General features: G+C 37.7%; 1 protein-coding gene and 1 pseudogene across 2 annotated transcripts in view; one reads left to right on the top strand and one right to left on the bottom strand.

Annotated features, from left to right (window-relative positions):
* POF1B (POF1B actin binding protein) overlaps positions 1-22,351 on the bottom strand; it is a gene marked incomplete at both ends in the record, with an annotated part of 100,388 nt that overhangs the window by 35,350 nt on the left and 42,687 nt on the right. Inside the window, 2 exons of the mRNA XM_079910980.1 lie at positions 717-744; positions 5,364-5,494. Of these exons, the coding sequence (XP_079767106.1) occupies positions 717-744; positions 5,364-5,494 (159 nt within the window). The remainder of the gene's footprint in view (positions 1-716; positions 745-5,363; positions 5,495-22,351) is intronic.
* On the top strand, positions 15,135-15,956 carry LOC307180996 (small ribosomal subunit protein eS1-like; annotated as a pseudogene). Its single transcript has one exon. The product of its transcript is annotated as a small ribosomal subunit protein eS1-like (transcript).

The raw sequence follows: 22,351 nt of genomic DNA on the forward strand, positions 1-22,351 counted from the left end.
AATTTGCATAGAGCTGTGGTGACTTTTGAAAGATTATGATGTTGCCACAGCAACATTAAGAAGCTTCAACAAATTTTAAGTGAGAAGCTGAATTGAATTCAGTACTTCATAAAGACAATTTAGGGCTTACTGAATTATTGTAACAAATGCAGTACGTCAATACTTTGGAAATAAAGATGAAAATTAACATAAAAGAAGCCATTGTGATTGTTACTTTGAAATCAGTTCTTTCTCTATTTGATGACTTATTCCATTAAAAGTAACTATTACCAAAATGTATATACATAATATTTAGAATTGATACTTGAAAATATTTACTTCAAGTTGCTGGCTATTTGGCATGGGACATACAAGTTTTCGAAATACATTAAAACTAAATTTGCTATTTAATTAGTTAACGTAGATTTCAGTTTTGTAAAACAGAGTATGTAGTCAATGAACTTTTAAATGTTCTCATAAGCAAAGACAAGCTAAATCATAAGGTGACAGCTGATAAAACATTTTTTGTGTGAATGATTATTACTTTTACAATTATCACCTTTAAAGCCATTACAAAGATATAAATGGTTATATCATTTTAAAGGCAAAAGGATCATTATTTCTTTCACTAACCTGTTTCCAGTCTAATAAAAATACCAAACTAAAAACAATATTATTAATGCAAGTATCTGCTTTGTTATCAACTGTATTTGATTTTCAACTCTTTTTGCACTTACCTCATCTGTAGACTCAAAGTCCTGTTTGCTGCAAGAATGAAAAAAAGAAACAGACAACCTTAGGAAAATATATACATTGATCATATATAAATGTTAGTGTTCTAAATATTTTACCTTACTTTTTGATATATAACATATCAAGTGAAATTTATAATCCTAATGAAAAATTTAAAGCTAACTAAAATGGCACTTGACAAAAATAAAGTTAATTTTCCTGGAATTAGCTAATCTATTAAAAATGAACAACATCCAAATAACAAGCCAATATAATATTCAGAATTACTACCATTCATTAACACCAGTTTATTTGTGACTAGATGTAGAAGTCTTCAGTTTGGCAAAAAATACTATCTGAGTGAACAAATAACAATAAGTCATTTTCTATTTCCACCTTATTTTTCTCCTTGTATTGCTCCCTTTTAATGCTGATTCCAGCTTCTCCCTACAGTGTCTTTAAGTTATTCATACCCTTTTAGTCAAAACCAAAACTTGTAAGACTTCGCAATCTACACTAATCATTCAATCTACACTACAGTATGTATAGCAATGACAAAGCTTAAAAGGATATTGGAATGTTTACATAGGGACATAGCCTTAAGCAACATCACCAAAATTCTAGTGGGAAAGTAGAATTTCCAGCATCAAAATGAAGGTTTGTCCATGAGGGTTGGAAGGCCCTTTGTGAAGCCATGTTAGGTAGGCAAATGCTGCAAGCGAATTGTTAGTGGTTATACCAGTCCGGCACTGGCTCCTTTGGGGAATGGTGAAAGCTGGGAAGGATACAGTTCTAGCGTTGCCAGTGGCAACAGATATGCCTTTATTTTTGCCTACTTGTTCCCCCTGCACTTCGTGGAAAAATTGGGTCCAAAATACATACGATGAACATACTTCTCAAACAAACAAACAAAAAACTGTACACATGTTCTGACAGCAAGACAAAGTATGTTAAAGTAAGACTATCTTAGGAAATCATAGATATATGACTGCCATATCGTCAGGTACAACAGAAACATATTTTAGAGATATAAGCTAGTACATTAGCTCCTACCTTTACCTTCTAAGTAAGTGCTTATGAGTAATATATTGCTTACAGAGATAAGTGGGTCACTCACTGTGCGAAACCTCTCGCATGCATTTATAGAAATACACAAGCTAATGTGGAGACTGAGAACTGAAGATTTCATTTCCTGAGGCATGACTGCATATGTGCAATTGTCTGTATGTATGTATGTATGTGGTATTTCCTGGGTTGCTCAAAATATAAGTTTTGGGGAGGCCCTAGCGAAAAAAAATGAAGTATCTTCTACTTTTTTAGTGTGTTACTGAAGTAACTGCATGCATATATTGGAAGCTAAAAGAAGTTAAAATATGACTCACAATGCAGGTATAGTAGTCTTGCATTACTGTTAACTGGAATTATTATCACAATATTAATAGACCTTTTATGTTTAAAATCCCAATTCCAATGCCAACCTAGTACACATGTCCCTAGCCACTTACTTCTTTCTACAAATAAGAAAACAAAACAAAGAAACAAACAAGGAGCAATCAACAGCACTTAATACTGGAATTTACAAATGTAACCAAAATGGTTTCATAAGACAACCTTTCTTAATTCTGACCTTCCAGTCTACTTATTGCTGAATTGCAATTTAGAAAGAGAAGAAAAGTGGAGACAAAGGGGTGGGAGAGAGAGAGAGAGTGGAAACAAAGAGAGCAGAGGCGGGAGGTGGAAAGACCATTGTGGATTATATCTCTATTCAGTACAAGGTGATGGTGACTATAATTACAGTGGGCAGAAAAAAAAAAGAGAGGCACTCACTATGTCATCTCACCTCCTAGGAAGGAAGGAATGTAATAAGGAAAAAAACAAAAGAAGAAATAAAAGGCGGGTGGAATGAAGAGAAAGAAACTGACAACCTTCTGACAAACAAAAACTCTTAAGCACCAAAATTTTATGAGACCCTCTCCACTCTGGAGTGTTTACTAATGTGGAGACCCCAGCTTTCTATTTTCTTTTTAGTATTTTTAGCTACTCTAGAAATTAAACTCAATGTTTTTCAGTGCTTAATTACACATTTAGGTCACCCATATACATTTATCAAAACCCTCAATGACAGGGAGTTATTTCAAAACCCCAGATTACATCTCTACCTGGTTGGTCATTATAAAACAATTTAACTTCCCTTGCTCAATTACTTTGTCTACTTCTAATTAGTATGAGACTAATACATTTGGAATATATTTAACTCTCATTCTATAAACCTTTATTGAGTAGCGACTTTGTCAAGGCCATGTGCTCTGAACTGGATTTCAGCAATCCAAACACAAATATTATCTTGTCCTGTACGTGACACAAACATAAGTGATCTAAGGCAAAATTTGAGCAATGTAAAATTGGTCTAAGTCCTCCAACGTTTTCAAATTTGATGATTCAAAAATTGATAATTTCTTTAATGTGTCTGCAATATGTTAAATAATTTAGAGACACATATCTAGTATGAAAGGTTAAGTGATTTGCCTAAGGTAAAAAGGTTCTCCCATAGGTTCTAGTCCCAGATTTGCCACTTTTGTGGCCTTAGGTCAGTGGTTCTCATACTTTAACATGTATCAGAATCCTCCAGAGGGCTTGCTGCTTGGCCTTACCCCAGAGTTTTTGATTCTACAGGTCTGTTTCCAGACCTGCATTTCACATGATGCTCCTGCTGCTTGTAAGTACATGTCTTAAATAAATCATTTATTGCTTATAACAAATCTATGAAATAAGCATTATTATAATCCCTATTTCACAGATGAAGAAACTGAGGTACAGAGAGGTTAAACAGGTTGCCTGATATTACACATCTAGTATGTAACAAAAGCTGGGACATGAACCCAGGGTATGAACCCTGCATCTACAATCAGCGTACTTAAGAATATATGTCTCTATATGCTCTTGATTTTACCATGTGATACTTTAACAGAAATATTCACAAGACATGATTAATACACAGAAGAGGAACATCTAGACAAAACAGTATCTAGAGAAGGCTTTGCAGAAAAGCTGAGTCATGGCTTATAGGTATAAGAGTACTCAAAACTGTTTGAATCCATCTCAAGCACTTAGTAGCTATGTGATCTTAATAACTTATTCTCTTTGGGTGTCCATTTGAAACTTTCTATGGTTACTGTACAAATTAGATAATATTCAAAAAGCACTTAGCACAGTGTCTGGCACAAGAGTGGACACTCAATACATAATAGAGTACTCAGAATGAGGGGAAAGATTTTAAGGTAGTGACATTATGCAAATGAATGAATGTGTGAAATAGTTGTTTGGATAAGGGGAGAGGATATTGATTAGTATAAAACACTGATGAAGGCCTAGCTGAAGATGGAAACCATGCGTTAATAATTACCATGCGCTTTTCTCTGTGCTCAACTGCATGGATGTAGCATAAAGAAGGCATTCATTCATTCATTCAACAAATATTTATTAAGCACCACACTAAATCAGTCACCACACTAGGCACCAAGGAAACCAGGGTAAATGAAACAGCCCTCGGGGGGTAGTGTCTGAATTCTAGGGGTAGTGGGCAGTGAGTACTGGATAGAGGAAAAAAAGAAAACAATAGATAAAGCAGAGAGCTAGACTGATCCAGAGTTGGGATTTTGCTAAGTGGCAGGGACAATATGATAAAGAGGCAAGGCAGTTGAGGGTGATGCTAAGAGAATGGTTGCAATCATGAATAAGAAAGCAAGAAAAGTTGGGGAGGAGGGAGCTAATAAACAGAATTGTAATAAGCAGAGAGAAAAGAGAGAAGAGATTAAAGATCTCTGAGAAGTAGAAGAATCTAGTTGGTGAAGTTTATACTGACTTTCCTTTAACCTCCAGATTTTTCTGAGTTTATGGAGCTTTCCTAAATTTTGCCTGACAGATGACCACATATATGATGTGACTATGTAGTAGAAGGCAACTTTTGGAGTATAGCTTATGAAATTCATTTCATGACATAATGTGCTCTCATCTACACATGAATAGTTGATAAATTGTTTATGTTTATATATTTAAATAAGTATTATATATTATTATATAATATTATTGTATAATATACATATTTACATTAACTTATAAATAGATATTTGTATAATTTATATTTCATACATTATATGTAATATATAATATTAAAATAATACATGACATTTATAATAATACACAACCCTAAATGTATATTAAACTCTGGTCTTCATATGTTGAGCACACATCAATGGAAGATAAACAGTAGTGTGTTGGCAATGGGACTGTATCTTATATCATCAGTGTAATATCTTAAAACAAGTCATCGTATGCCACACATTTTTGGAGCTCCTTGTCTAAGTGGTTGCATTTTTCATCAAAGTACGTTAGAAAAGAAGATCCACGTAATTCTTTACTGACCCCAAAATAGCTGGTAAGATATCTTCAATGATTTTCATTAAGTACATTAACTCTTAAAATGAGATATTTCCTCAGATCTGCTCATACAGTTGCCTGTTTCCCCATTAAAAGTACTCAAGTTTTGCTGTAAACCTAAAATTGCTCTAAAAAATAAAGTCTATTAAAAAATACCAGGGTATTGTAAAATGTTTGAAAGCTACAACGCCAAGCAAATGATATATTTACAGTACCTTCCTCCAATTCTCTGCAAATGTTCTAATAAGCAGTGATATAGATTTGTATTTTTACGGCATAGATCAGCAAGCAACTCTCCAAAATACTTGGGGTCCAATTTTTCAGGGCCATCATCCTGAATTATCACCTGAAGAAAATATCAATCACAATTATAAACAATATTAAGTTCACAGATATTTTGCTGTGAAATGAAAAAAGTGAAATAACCTATTAATACAAGTAACTCATCACAAAGTCATCACATAAATGAAGCCACTAAATTTTCTTTGTAGCTGATGTATACATTTTTCAATATGGGAGGAATTTAAAGGAAAAGCAACATTGTAATGGCATTTTCAGTTTCATTTCACTCAAGCCTAAGTGATCTAATGAATGCAAACCTTGAATAATTTACATAAAAATTCTTGAATATAGATGCTTAAATGAAAAGTAAAACAAGTAAATCAAAATCTCTGAGTTGCTCATTATCATCACATGGCTTATCCATCTGTCAGTGTCATTCCACTGATCCTCAGGTTATCTCATTGCTATAGCTAGCCAGGTAGATAACGCCTTCCTGCCTCACCTCTCTATATGTGTTCCTTCCAAAACCATTAAATTTCCCAAGTAGAAAAGGGCATTTCTTTAGCCAAGGACATTCAAGTACTGAGCTCCCTGTTAGAATCTGCACACAAGTAATTTGATACACTTAGTATTTTGCCTATTTTTCTCTCTTAGCCAATTATAATGCCCTCATAACGCTGTGAAAACCATGGAGTTTTTTTTTTCCTTCCAGTTTAATTTGACAGAGTAATTTTATAGTTTCAAATTATCTTAAAGTATTTATTCCTTTTTTTATTTTTGCACAAATATTCTCCTGTCATTGCACTGTACACTAGTTAACATGTTGGGTATACAATTCTTTGCCCACATTAGTAATTTGTGCCATTACTAAAACTCTTGCTCTTGTGATTTCAGTGTGGCACCCAAATAAAGAGTCACAGAGTCCAGGACGGGGAACGATTTGCATCAGCCTCGTGTCTGTGTTCATAGATAAAAAGAGGTGTTAAAAGTTACCAAAGGAAAAAAAAATAGTTACCAAAGGGAGGTGATTTTATTTTGAGAAATGATAACAATAACTAATATTTATTTAACTCTTACTATGTGCCAGCCATTGTGCTATGAACTTGACGTAAAGATTAAATGAGGTAATGTTCTCTTGTAACCACTACACAATATTGCCTCCCAGAAGACCTCTTGTGTTTGTTTTCTCAGCAACTTAGGAATTACACTGCCCCTAACTGCATTATTTTGGAGGTTAGCTGGGCTAGGAGTTGAAACAGTCAAGAGTTTGATTTTCTTATTGTGAAACCATGCAAAATATGGCTGAAATTCAGTTAATAAATTTTAATCAGTTAGAGAAAAGGTGAGAGCATTAAAATTGAAGAATGGGTTCTTTTGACCAAACAGCCATCAAGGTAGAATAGCAAGAAACAAAATTTCACTCCTTTGTATATATATTCCTCCTTAGTTGTATACAGTCCACAAGTTACAGTAACATTTGAGTAACACAGTAAAAACCAAAACCCACTTGGGTTCAAAAGTGTGGAGGGGAGAGGACAGACAGAAATCAGATTCTCTTCTGCTGTTAAGTCTTTGACAGGACTACACTCAATAATAAAATGAAATTTCCTAACCATAAACTATGACGTGCCAGTTAGCAATATTTTCATTACTAAATCACAGGTCGGTAGATTTTAGTTTTATTGGAACTGTTTGTAGGTGTGCTTTGACATTTCTTTTAGAGCTGGCTCAAAACCATGTTCTTGTTGACTTGAAAAAGCCAAGTCAGGGAGCCTCCCAAGGAAACATGAATGTTTTCAGTCAGAATGGTAGCTCTAATGGATGGAGGTTTTCTCTCTGTGACAATATTGAGTTGATAGGATACTTGAAATAAAATTACCTCACATCAGCATTTCTGCCTGATGAATGAGAGCTATCTTGAATGTCAATCTAAGATAATAGCTTTAGCTTTCACATAAAAATAGGGCAGGAATACAAACTGTGCTGAAGAATAGTTGTTCCAAGATACACAAAATGTGATATTTCTCAAAAAATTACAAAAATTATTAAAGATTCTTCAGCATGCATCAATCAAATACCTTTAATCAGATCACTATTTGACCATAATAATGGCTAAGCAGTCCAACTCCTTGCGTCTGATTGATAGTAAAAGCCTCTGATTAGAATTACTGCCACAAACCCAAGGCAAGCAACAATGTTTAAGTGTGAAACCAGAGGCAAATCAGCAGTCATTTTTCAGAAAATCTATAGAAAGGAAGTACCTTGTAAAGGAAAACCATGGGCTTCACCTCACTACTGCCTTGGAAGTTCTTGTCCTGTTTCTAGTCTGGAGTTTTGTTTCTTATTTGTGGTCTATGAGATTCCAGGTGTGGAATTTCTTTTGTTAGTATCTACATTATATAAACTTTGATATTCAAAGATGATACTTTTGACCAACCATATTTACAAAGTTCAGTGGTAGTGATTATAGAGTCCTACCGATAGTAGACACACAATAGTTGCAGATTTCAGCTGAGCTATCTATATTTTCTTCCCTGGCCCCCTTCAAGCTTAGTGACACACATTTTTGAGAATACTGTTCAGGACTAGGGATAGCCTGTGATGAAGGCACAAATCACAATCTAGTAGTAATCTCGTAGTAGAGGGTACTGGCTTAATTAAATTTATCCCCACTAGGTAACTGGCTTATGTATGCATTTTTCACCTATTTAGAATGGTTGCTTAGTGGATTCAAAAGTGCTTAAAATGCCATATTATATAAAAGCAATTATACATAAATGCCTAACCCTCTAAAAGGTCATGGACATGTTAACTAATAAGGTCTTCTGTGCTTAGACCCTCCTGGGTAGTAACTTTTTGCTACATGACAACAGAAAACATCACTATTAAGGAAAGTTTACAACGTATAGGTTGTAATAATAGGATAGGATAATAGGATTAATAATAATCCTAATAATAGGATAATAGGATTATTATTAATATAATATATATTATATTATATAATATATATTATATAATATATATAATATAATATCCTAATGATAGGAGAATAGGATTATTATCCTGCAAACCTTATATGGTGACACTTGTAGATAAATAAGGTTACTGCTTCATTAATTTTGCTTTGATTTGGGACGTTTAATAGCTGTCAGATAGATTGAAACCATAGTTAATCCAGTTGGCATTAATCCCCATGAAATGAAATGCATTTTATGTACAATGTCATTTAGCTAACAAGGTAAAAAAAAAGCAATAATTGGTCTCTTCCTATTTTGTACCACAAGAAGAAATCCTAGGAGAAAAAGTATCAGAATTTTAGGTTCTGAAAATCCTCAGTGCTATTTTAATCTCCATAGATATTTTAGTAAAGAAATGTTGCACTATACAGTACCTGGTACACAGAAGATTTTCAATAAATGTTGTCACTGAATTGAATGTACTGTACAATTATAATTCTAAAATGAAGACTTGACTCATAACAACAGTCCTGTACTTGAAATAAAGACCTAATTTAATTTCCTGTGAGTAACTCTAGGCAGAAAAGTGTTGCAATGAAGAAAGAATGGAAATTGGAGCCAAAAGTGGAGTGCCCGCTTCCTAGTTGTGGCCTAAGTGTATGTACTGCTTAACCTCTCTGAACCTCGGGTTGCTCAACTGTAAAATGCAGGTAATTTAGTACTTATTTTATAAAGTTGCTGGAGGTATTACTTTGGAGGGGGGCAGGTAAATTATTAAACTGTCATGTAAAAACCATCATATAAATAATGGTTTTATTTAACTTAACACATATGGACAATTGGTTATTTGAATAATGATAGGAGTGGAAGATGGTTATAAATTTTTTACATGACTCTCAGCTACTGGAAAGTAGAGACACTCTTTTTATACATTTCTTTAATTCCAGCACATACCATAGAGTCTGAGTATAGTAGATCCTCAGTAAACATTTGTTGCATGAGGAAGTTGTCATAAAGGATGCAATTTGGGCTAAATGTTAACTATAATAGATGGAAAAGCACTAATTGGAAGAGGTGCTTTAACAAGGCAACTGAAGGGCTTCCCCGGTAGTACAGTGGTTAGGAATCTGCTTGCCAATGCAGGAGACACAGGTTCGAGCCCTGGTCCGGGAAGATCCCTCATGCCTGGAGCAACTAAGCCTGGGCGCCACAACTACTGAGCCCACGTGCCACAACTACTGAAGCCCATGTGCCTAGAGCCCATGCTCCACAACAAGAGGAGCCACCGGAATGAGAAGCCTGCACTCCGCAACGAAGAGTAGCCCCTGCTCACTGCTACTAGAGAAAAGCCCGTGTGCAGCAACGAAGACCCAATGCAGCCATAAATAAATAAATAAATAATTTTTTTTAAAAAAGCAGCTGAAATTGACTTTATCCGAAACCTAGTCAATGCTGTCCTTGCTCCCTTTTTAGTGTATATGTATAGCTTGTGACATGTTATTATAAAACAAGATGATTCTTCCACTCCTCTAACAACTAAAAATAAGTAGATGGTTTGGATTGTCATTTTATAATGAATCCAGGTGACTAATTTGTAACTGCTTAAATTATTCTCTCTGACTGGAAAATAAAATATATTTTCCTATAACACACGTGACTACTGAAAACTTATGAAGCTTTTTCTCATGAACAATGGGAATTTTGCCACTAATCATGTTTTTCCCCCTTGTGGCTTCCAGAAATCTCAGAGCCAAGTTTTTAGCCCATTTTTACTAATGACATGGAACTCTGTGGCCTGCATTTCTGTGTACTCTATTTTCCTTCTGGTGTTATTGCCCCATTATATTTACACTGTCCTTGACATTTCTTTTTCTGTTCTATTACATCTTATTTGTTCTTTTAAGCCACTCTAAATACTTTTTGTAATGAAGCAGGAGATATATCCCAATGAAATTAATTTTAAATGAATATGTATTTTTTAATGCATAACTTCTTGGAAACATCTTTGTTGCTACTTTTGTCTCTTCTCCACCTCTCTGCCATTTCTCTATTCTGCCATTCCTTAGTATGTAATTTATTCAAGGAATGGAACCAGTTCTTTATTATGTAAGTAAAGCCAATGGAGGAACTCACTGCACATATGTAGTAGCTCTTTCAGTGTACTGATAATTTATCTTACATTCTAACATTTTTTCTTAACACAAAGGCTAAAATCTATACCCCCAAGCCACATGCAGGATTTAAAAGGTCTCAGTGGCATGATGCTTTCATTCATTCAGCACACATTTACTGAGAACTTACTAAGTACTGCCTTATGGTACAGTTTTAAGCACTACTGGGGGAAAAGACATAAGATACTGTCTCCTCCTCTCTCAAGGACCTTATGGTCTTTTAGAAGAGCTAAGATATGTATCTAAATAACTTTATATGATAGATTGCCCAGTTCATAAGAGATACGAAGAGAAGCACAGATCAAATGGTAAAAGAGTGCTCTCTTCTCTTCGGCAGCACATACACTAAAATCGGAACGATACACAGAATATTAGCATGGCCCCTGCGCAAGGATGACACACAAATTAATGAAGCGTTCCATATTTCTATGGGCGGGATGTGAGCCCCGGAGCCTTCTCCCCGTCCTGTGGTGTCTCCCCAGGTCTTCCACAAGCTGGCCTCCTACAAGGGCTGTTTGTTGTCTAGCCTCAGCACGATGCTGAAGACGTGGGTTAGACTGCAGCCCAGGGCAGTCTCCTGAGAGCCCTTGTTGCCGAGAAAGCCAACTGTGAGACACCTTGCTGGCTGCTTGGAGAAAAAACCCTAAATACCTGCTGGCCGAGTACTGCGAGTGGCTCCCGCAGGCCATGCAGGTTGACCTCGAGAAAGCCTGGCCACCCACCCCTGACTGCTGACCCAGTGCCTGCCTGAGGGGCCAAGGACTGGCCTGCGGTCCCAGGGGGACTGGCAGCGGCCGGTGTCCGGCACAGTCACCCTGACCCCAGACCGCGCCCAGGAGGCAAGTCGAGCCTCTGGACACCCTCGTTCATCATGGCTCGATTCTGCGCACGACGTGCTGCCTTCCCTGAGCAGTCTGACCCAGGGGTGACTTTTGTAACTAGTTATCACAGGGTGGATAATGGTTTTACCTCCCATGCTGGCCCCATTTTAAATGTGCTCTATGTACTACATTAGACCCTGTAGAGCAGCAGGGCTGCTGGGCAAAGGCAACCACAGGCCCTTCCTCTGCTCTCCGTTTCCTGTGAGTGTGGTGCACCCTCCCCACAGCCAGGGAGGGCCCCCAAAGCAACTGCTGGCTCCTGTGGAGTGGGTGTCTCCTCCCCAGGGGTCAGCCCCCCACTGGCTATATTACTGTAATAAACCTTAGCTATGATGACAACAACAAAAATGGTAAAAGAGTTATAGGAAGGAAACCCAACTTTCAGCTATATGAGAGTGGTTTTATGTAGGAAGATTCTTCAGACTATGACAACTGATTAGGTGTGAGGTGGCAAATGAGAGGGAAAGTAAAAAATAATCCTAAGGGACTTCCCTGGTGGTCCAGTGGTAAAGAATCTGCCTTCCAATGCAGAGGATGTGGGTTCAATCCCTCGTCAAGGAACTAAGATTCCACATGCCGCGGGGCAACATGCCAAAACGTGCCCGCATGCCGCCACTACTGAGCTCACGCACCTCAACTAGAGCCTGCGTGCTGCAAACTACAGAGCCTATGCACTCTGGAACCTGGGCGCCACAACTACAGAGGCCATGCGTCCTGGAGCCTGCAAGTCACAACTAGAGAAGAGAAAAACCACTGCCACAACTAGAGAGAGGCCTGTGCACAGCAACAAAGAGCCCACATGCCACAATGAAAGATCACACGCACCTCAACAAAGATCCTGCATGCCACAACTAAGACCTGATGCAGCAAAAATAATAATAATAAAATAAATAAATAATCTAAAAAAAATAATGCTAATTTTTTCTTTTTTTGGCGGTACGCGGGCCTCTCACTGTTGTGGCCTCTCCAGTTGCGGAGCACAGGCTCTGGACGTGCAGGCTCAGCGGCCATGGCTCACGGGCCCAGCTGCTCCGTGGCATGTGGGATCCTCCCGGACCGGGGTACGAACCCGCGTCCCCTGCATCGGCAGGCGGACTGTCAACCACCGCGCCACCAGGGAAGCCCAATAATGCTAAATTTTAAGTCTGGTGATTAGTGCACTGAAGATATCATTAATAGAAATGGAGGGCATAGAATGAAAAGCTGGTATATGGTCAGTTGGAGGTGACTGTGGGACAGCCAAGTAGAGACATCAACTAGTCCATTAAAAATTATGGATTAGGGCTTCCCTGGTGGCACAGTGGTTGGGAGTCCTCCTGCCGATGCAGGGGACGCGGGTTCGTGCTCTGGTCCGGGAGGATCCCGCAAGCCGCGGAGCGGCTGGGCCCGTGAGCCATGGCCGCTGGGCCTGCGTACAGAGCCTGTGCTCCTTGGCAGGAGGGGCCACAGTGGTGAGAGGCCCGCGTCCCACACACACACACAAAATTATAGATTAGAGCTTCGGAGGGAAGTTTGGGGAGTTGTCCATGTAAAGGTGATATGTAAAGGTAATAGAAGTCAAGCTTTTACACCATATAGTCAAGGCAGAAGGGGTAGAGAAAGGAGAAGAAGGCCAAGGGGATGTGTCTTTGGGGAAGATCTGATGAAAGAAGGAAGAGGAGCCTGAGAAGAATTAGAAGCAGCAGTACAGTATAATGGAAAGAAAGAATATCAAGAATACAATGGATCAACATTATCAACTATTCCATCTTATTCGAACTGGAATAAGATGAAAATGAAGCAAAAAAGGAAGTGGAATTTGCAACTTAGAGGTCAATAAAAGCAGTTTCAGAAGAATGTTGAAACTAGAAACTGGTTTTCAAGGTGTTAAGGAATCTGTGGGTAATGAGGAAATGGCAGCAGTGAGTATGCCTTCCTCCTTCAGGGATTTTGCAAGTGAAGGGAACAAAAATGATTGAGATCATAAGTCAGTAGATTGATAGGGTTGCTAATGGAGTCACCTTGAAGACAAGGTTAGATTATTAATTCTCAAAGATCAGAAGAATCAAAAGTTCACTGAAAGTACGGTGTTGAAGGAGTTCGCATAGTGAACTCAAATTGTGGTCCCTGGACCAAGTAGCATTAGGATAACGAGTGAACTTGGAAATGCAAACTATCAAGTCCCAGCAATCTATATTTAAGCAGGTCAGCCAACTGATTCTGGTACACATTAAAATCTGAGTCCACTGCCCATTCTTGGTAGAAGGGAAGGCTACCTGCAGAAAGTAAGAGAACAGCAATGGGACCTGGAGTGTGAAGAGGGAAAAATAAAGACTATATACTGAGGACTGGGGTGGCAAGTCAATCAGAATTAACTAAAAGGACTGTCTAGCAACAGAAGGAATCCAGCAAGACAGAGATAATCTGTACTAGACTAAATTGGCCTAGTTTGCGAACTTTCTCTAGCACACGAAGTCAAAATCTAGGTGCAGAGAAAGTGGATGGCAGTCTATCCAAAGTAAGAGATTAGCAAAATGAGGACTAATCAGAGAAGGCAACAATTTTAAGGGTTTCTAGCAAGAGCATTGTTGAATCAGCTGACAGGGGACACCAGCCTGGTTTGGAACTGAGGGCTGGAGAGCTTGTTGAGGGCAAGGCTCAATGGGAATTAGGGAGTAGGAGATGAAGTAAGAAAGTGATGATAAGAGAAAGAGAGATTCGGAATTCCAGATGAAACAGTTTCAAGTGATGTGGAGGTTCAAGGAGTGGCCAAAGTCTATGAGAGCTGAAGATGTAGTAGAAATGAAGAAATTAAAGGTGATGAAGAACCATGAGGACAGAGCATGAGAAAGATCTATCATTTGAGTGGAGAAGTTCTCATAGATGATTCCAGGGCAGGGGTCAGGGGAAAGTGGGGAGAAGATTGTAAGCGTGCCAGTGAAACTGTTGAAGGATGATGAGAGTGACTAGAAGGTCAGTAGTAGTGATAATATGAGCCAAGAGGAGAGGTGTATATGGATTGCAGGGTTTTAAAGAGAGGAAATGGTTGATCAACAAAAACCAGAAGACTTGACTGTATAAAATTGTACTGAGAGGGCTTCCCTGGTGGCGCAGTGGTTGAGAGTCCGCCTGCCGATTCAGGGGACACAGGTTCGTGCCCCGGTCCAGGAAGATCCCACATGCCGCGGAGCGGCTGGGTCCGTGAGCCATGGCTGCTGAGCCTGTGCGTCCGGAGCCTGTGCTGTGCAACAGGAGAGGCCACAACAGTGAGATGCCCGCGTACCGAAAAAAAAAAAATTGTACTCAGAAAATAATTAGCAATAGATACATAGAAAACCAAACAAATGAAAACATTTAGGGAATTATTAACACCAGCAAATAATAGTTATACTAATAAAAGCAGCAAAATAGTACACAAATTGGTTCAGCAGTAAATAATACTTTCATAGCAATAATAATATAAACACTGAATAATGATTTAGCCCAAAATATGGGGATTTAACTATACTGAGATGATGAAAGGGATGTAAACAGGTAGGTGGGTGATTAATAGAACTAAATCCTTATGTACCAGAATTACCAACAGATAATATACAACGTTGATAAATCAAAAAAATAGCAGCATAAGTATACCCATATTATTTAGCTATATGGAAGTAAAGACAAGAAGAAAAAAAGCTGAGTTGAAAATTGTTGCCTCTAACTTCCGCCCTTTTGGCTCTCTGAGCAACACCATGGCAGTCGGCAAGAACAAGCGCCTTACAAAAGGGGGTAAAAAGGGAGCCAAGAAGAAAGTCGTTGACCCATTTTCTAAGAAAGATTGGTATGATGTGAAAGCACCAGCTATGTTCAATATAAGAAATATTGGGAAAACACTATCACAAGAACTCAAGGAACCCAAATCGCATCTGATGGCCTCAAGGGTCGTGTTTTTGAAGTGAGCCTTGTTGATCTGCAGAATGATGAAGTTGCATTTAGAAAATTCAAGCTTATTACTGAGGATGTTCAGGGCAAAAACTGCCTAATTTCCATGGCATGGATCTTACCCATGACAAAATGTGCTCCATGGTAAAAAAATGGCAGACCATGCCTGAAGCTCACGTTGATGTCAAGACTACCGATGGTTATTTGCTTCGTCTATTCTGTGTGGGTTTTACTAAAAAATGCAACAATCAGATTCAGAAGACCTCTTATGTCCAGCACCAGCAGGTCTGCCAGATCTTCAAGAAGATGATGGAAATCATGACCCAAGAGGTGCAGACAAATGACTTGAAAGAGATGCTCAATCAGTTGATTCCAGACAGCACTGGAAAAGACATAGAAAAGGCCTGCCAATCTATTTATCCACTCCATGATGTCTTTGTTAGAAAAGTAAAAATGCTGAAGAGCCCAAGTTTGAATTGGGAAAACTCATGGAGCTACATGGTGAAGGTAGTAGTTCTGGAGAAGCTGCTGGGGATGAGACAGGTGCTAAAGTTGAAAGAGCTAATGGATGTGAGCCACCAGTCCAAGAATCTGTTTAAAAATCAGACTTTTAATGGTGACAAATAAAAGATCTTATTTGTGATAAAACAAAACAAAACAAAAGAGAAAATGGTTTCCTCTGGGCATCAGGCGTGCATGGAAAGGGTTGGGACAGGAACTTGCTGTTTGTTTTATGCCATTTAATAATATTTGACCTTTTATGCTATCTATATGTATTATTTTGATTAAAAAAATAAAAACTTTTTAAAAGAGTAAATAAATAACAATTCTTGTTTGCCACAGAACAAGAGTTCAAAAGGGCACAAGAGCAGGAGGTAGCTGGAGACAGATAAGGGTGGTGTTGGAGAAAAAATGGGTCCAAAACAGATATCAATTAAATTTGGGGAAAGGATAGCAGGGAATAGAGTTTTGCACAAAAGACACTCATTTTCAATAATGGGGATGGAGAAGGCAATAAAGATGGAGAAGAGGGCTTCACTGGTGGTGCAGTGGTTGAGAGTCCACCTGCCGATGCAGGGGACATGGGTTCGTGCCCTGGTCCGGGAGGATCCCACATGCCGCTGAGCGGCTGGGCCCGTGAGCCATGGCCGCTGAGCCTGCGCGTCCGGAGCCTGTGCTGTGCAATGGGAGAGGCCACAACAGTGAGAGGCCCGCGTACCGAAGGAAAAAAAAAAAAAGATGGAGAAGGACTGGAGTCACATGTGACTGAATGAGGGAACAGGCAGAAATGCTGAGTTTATTAAGCTAAGCAGCCCAGAGTTTCCATAATTAGTGAACGACTTATGTTAAATAAACATTGTAACAAGCTTCCTGGATACTTGTCAGAGAAAACACCTGACACTAAGATCTGTGCTGTCTTGATGTTGACAAAAATTAAATTTTCAAATGACAGAAGAAAGGCATCACAAGTTGGAGAATTTTCCATTGGCAATAGCACTATCCAAGTGAGCAGGACTCTTCCCTTGACATCTTCCCATGACTCAAAGTTTTCTTGGAAGCCTCAAGCCAAGTGCAAAAGAGTTGTACATGCAATATATATAATTATTTGAGTCTTTCTTATAAACACCACCTGTATAACAACTTGTAAAACGAGTCCAGCTGAGCTTTTCCCTGTCACTAACATATGTGAAATTATCTGTTCCTTGCTAATGGCAGGAAAATGATCACAGCATGTTATTCTTAATGTCCTCGGGGAAAGAAATGTGATTGGTGCTGTTTCGAATTTGAAACCAAAATAATGATCTTTCTAAGGAGAACCATGGAAAACATACATAAATTAGTTTTATTAGAAATATTTTGGAGCCAGGTTTTTGGACATCTAATTTTCAAAAATATTTTAATGCCTTTTGCTTCTTGGAAAGCACTTTAAAGGTGATTTAGTTTCATTTAAAAATATCATTACAGGGACTTCCCTGGTGGTGCTGTGGTAAAAAAAAATCCGCCTTACAATGCAGGGGACGCGGGTTCAATCCCTGGTCAGGGAACTAAGATCCCACATGCGGAGCAACTAAAGCCCGCGAGCCACAACTGAGCTCTTGCGCTTCAACTAGAGAGCCCGCGTGCCGCAAACTACAGTACCCATGCACCCTGGAGCCCGTGTGCCGCAACTAGAGAAGAGAAAACCCACACACCACAACTAGAGAGAAGCCTTCGTGCCGCAACGAGCGATCCCACATGCCTCAACTAAGACCAGATGCAGCCAAAAATAAATAAAATAAGGAAATAAATAATAAATAAATCTTAAAAAGAATATCATTACAATGGAAACCAATTTTTTATTTTGATGCTTTGAAAGATTTGGGGACTGGGGTTGGGGGAGGAAAAGGCAGAGAATCAAACATTCATTTGTGTACCTAGTATGTGCTTGGCACTAAGCTGGATACTTTACATATTTTACCTCATTTAATCCATTGTAGATACACTGCACATTAAGTGTGATTCTCCCCCTCTTTTATAGATGGGGAAATTGAGGTGCAGTCCAGTTAAGTCGATTACCTCAGTCCAGTTAAAGTCAATTACCTAGGATCATGCAACTCAGTAGAATCAGGTTTTATAAACCCAGATAATTGAATTGAAAGTCTGTGTTCTTTCTACCTTATTATACTACCTCTGAATTACAATTTAACTCTAAACACAAACTGAAAATGGGTCATCCTTTAGTTTTAAAGAAGCCTAACTGACATCTGCTCTATTACTCTTCAGAGACTCTTCCACTCATGTGGAAGACACATGTAAACACCAAGGAGCCTAGGTGAGACAACTCATTCTCTGCCCTACTTTGTCCATGGGATCTGCACAATCGGGTTACCCCATCCCTACTCTGACCAGAAATGGATCCAATCCTGTGTAATCCACATAGGTGGAAATTACCAGCTCTAAGCTTCCCAGGGCACTATTCCATTTTCAGAAGCACTTCAACTTTATCCATATAAAATACTGAAAAACCAGAAGAAAAGTATACAAAAAGCCTCCAGCCTTTAACAAAGCTAAGTCGGAATCTCAAACTAAAAGATGAATAATAAAATAGAAAGTAATATATTAGTTACCAATCTCTGCCTATTTTCTAAACAGACAATATCTGGTCTGGTCAAATATATTATTAGTTGCACTAAGCTAATGAAAGGATATCATAGCATTACCATTGTCACTGTACAAGATTCTTAATCCTATGATATTTTTCCCATCTCTGATAATTGTCCCTCACTCCATTCCTACTGTCATTTTCCTAGTTTAAGTTTTACACTTTGACTACTGGAATATTTAGCTTTTAATAATCTCTCTGCAACTTCTTCTCTGTGGTATTTTTTCATGTTGTAGGCTTTATAGTTTATAAAGCATGTCAAACATATATTTTCATTTAGTCTTTACATCAACCCTGTGAGGTAGACATCACTACCAAAATTTATGGATGAGGATATTTCTGAGAGATTTAGTATCTATTAAGAACACAAAGCTTAGAAGGGACATAGCTGGAACTGGAACCCAGGTCTTCCTACCCTGAAGCTAGTCCACTTTCTGTTATAGAATGAATATCTCCCCAGTGGCAGACTATTAATCCACTGTCCTATTCATGTTTACATTATTGACCAAGGACTCTCCACATTACTGACTCAACTTCCAGAGGGAACTCTCAATAAGCTCTGGAGTCAGGCTACCTATATATGAATCTTGGCTCTACCACATGCTAGAGATATGCAAGCCTTCACAAGTAACTTAACTTCTCTGAACCTCAGTTTCCTTCTCTTGAACAATAAAGGCAACAATGATACCTTCTTCATCTGATCATTGTGAGAAGAAAACTAATCAATATTTCAATCTATCTTGTGCAAAGCTTCTAGAATTAACCTCCTAAATCATACCTATCAATATTTTCCTACTCAATAACCTTCAACCTTTCTCCATTGTCTGCCAAATAAAGTTCAAAATTTTAAACTTAACATTCGGGAATTCCCTGGTGGTCCAGTGGTCAGGACTCTGTGCTTTCACTGACGAGGGCCTGGGTTCAATCCCTGGTTGGGGAGCTAAGATCCTGCAGTGGGAAGGACCTCATGATCTGGCCTTAAGGTATCATTTTAACCCTACACTCTAGTACTCTTCATCTCATGTCTTCCTTGCCATACAAACCAAACCACTATTCCTGAAACCCAAAGTGTACTTTCCCAAATATATGACTTTTTTCATGTGATTCCCTGTTCTTAGGATGTCCATGCCACACACCACAATACCACGTTTGGAAATTCTGCTCACTCTTCAAAACCCAGGACAATCTCTTCTTCCTCAACAAAGCTTTCCTAGATCTCCCAGCTGAAATTAGTTTCTTCTCTCTTCTGTTCCCAAAGCACACTGCATGATCCTCTTTTGTAACAGACAACACTTTGCTTTGTATAATGTTTTATGTGTTTGCGACTTTCCCCTATTAGACAATAAGCACCTAAGAGAAATGTGACAATGTCTTACCCACATTTGTATTTTTCATAGTACCTGGCATGAAGATTTAATGCTTACAAATAATAATTACTACTAAAAATTAGTAATTACCATTTAAGTACTTACCATCAGCACTCAACAATGGTTAAGTGCTTAACATACATGACATAATTTATTCTTACAATAACCCGGTAAGAAATGGATGATGAATCTTTATTTTATGATGAAGAAACTGAAGCGTAATGAAGTTAAGTATTAGACTGAACCGTATGAAACTGTTGCTCTTTGATCAACTTTGACCTATAAAAATGACAATTTCAAATTATTTAACCTAATAAAATGTCTTTCTAATGGCTATTACTAATCCATTTAATTTAAGAAATTCAACACCATCTGGACCATGTTTTAGAGTAATTCTAAAGACCAGTATTTCCATACATGATAATTTAAGGCTTTTTTAGATTGGAAAAACGTGGGTATTAAATTTTTTGTGCTTCTTTTTTGCCAATATGGCCAAAGTGTATATTTCAAGTTTCAGTCCTTAGAAATAATCTCTTTCATATTTAATATAAAACAATCATATTCTTATGTGGGCAGGCTCCCTCTTTATTTTTTCTTATTCTTTTTCTTTTGTCTTTCTGTAGGAGTTGCCTATGAGAGCGGTCAATTTGAGCAAGCTATTCTTTATTAGAAAAAAATATGAAAAAATACAAAGGGTGGATTATTCCCCACAGTTCCAGTTATAATTGTTAGTTTTTCCAAGAAACAAGACAATCTTTTTTCCTTTAACACATGTATAACAGAGGTTTACAAGATTCTAAAGTATTCAGAACATAAATTAGTCACTGATGATTGCATCCCAAGATACTTCTTCTTAGCAAGTAAGTTTTAGTTTCTATTTTGTTGATGTAACAAATAATAAAATGTATGCCTATTCTGACTTAATATGCCATATTTTCAAAGAAAACATAAAAAAAATAATGGTCACATGGTGACCATTATAATCATCTTAGACAATATCACTTCCAATTCATTATTCACTTAAATATCATACTTCATGAAAATATTTAATGTTGCACAACTGTTGGACCCATTTTAGAACTGAGGATCAGCTAGAAATTAAGTGTTCATTGATCAGTTCTTAACTCCCCTCATAGATTTAATGTATTAATAAACCTGAATTATTTTGTCTTCTGAGAAGAGATGGAAAATTTTGTTTTAAAAATGTCATAATACATATACCCTGAGAAAACCATAATTCAAAAATAGTCATATACCACAAGTTCATTGCAGCACTATTTACAATAGCCAGGACATGGAAGCAACCTAAGTGTCTATCAACAGATGAATGGATAAAGAGGATGTGGCACATATATATAATGGAATATTAGCCATAAAAAGAAACAAAATTGAGTTATTTGTAGTGAGGTGGATGGACCTAGAGTCTGTCGTACAGAGTGAAGTAAGTCAGAAAGAGAAAAACAAATACCGTATGCTAACACATATATATGGAATCTAAAAAAAAGTGGCTCTGATGAACCTAGGGGCAAGACAGGAATAAAGACACAGACGTAGAGAATAGACTTGAGGACACGGGGAGGGGGAAGGGTAAGCTGGGACGAAGTGAGAGAGTAGCACTGACATATATGCACTACCAAATGTAAAATAAATAGCTAGTGGGAAGCAGCTGCATGGCACAGGGAGATCAGCTCAGTGCTTTGTGACCACCTAGAGGGGTGGGAGGGAGACGCAAGAGAGAGGGGATATGGGGATATATGTATGCATATAGCTGATTCACTTTTTATACAGCAGAAACTAACACTACACTGTAGAGCAATTATACTCCAATAAAGATGTTAAAAAATAAATATATAAAATGCCATAATAAAACATGAATCTTCATGGTATAACTCCTCAATATTTTGATGAAAAAATAATGTGAGTACCTATACAGTGGTGTGAGCAGTGTTTAAGAGATTATTTCAGTTTTACAAGGAATCAGCTCATTAATCTTACCTGCTCATGTGTATGGTTTGAGTCACTATGATACAGTTCAATTCCAGTGTTTGTAGAAATTGAATCACTTCCTGTGATGGTTTGGATTTGCTGGCTAGAATGGGATTGTTGATAGTGTAGAGAGTGGAAGATCTGGGGCTGTTAGACAATGTGATGATGGCACTGAACCTGAGGATAGCATTCCTAAAATACATGCACATGCCAAAAACAGTCACTCAGAATAAAAATAACTAATAAAAGAAAAGCCAACTGAATCCACTTTAAAAAATTTAATGTGTTCTTTCACAAGATAATTCAAGCCCTAGGATTTATAGTTTTAATAAGTGATATATTTTTTTTTTCCAATTATTCCATTGCGAAAAATTGTATTGAACTCTATTTTTATTTGACCAGGTGGCTGTAAACATCCAAATACTTACCTAAGTTGGCTAGAGAATTGCATGTTCTGATTAAATTAATATTACAGTTATACTTAACACTAAAACTATAATGAATATTAATATTT

Source organism: Stenella coeruleoalba, assembly GCF_951394435.1.
Source record: "Stenella coeruleoalba genome assembly, chromosome: X".
NCBI lineage: Eukaryota > Metazoa > Chordata > Mammalia > Artiodactyla > Delphinidae > Stenella > Stenella coeruleoalba.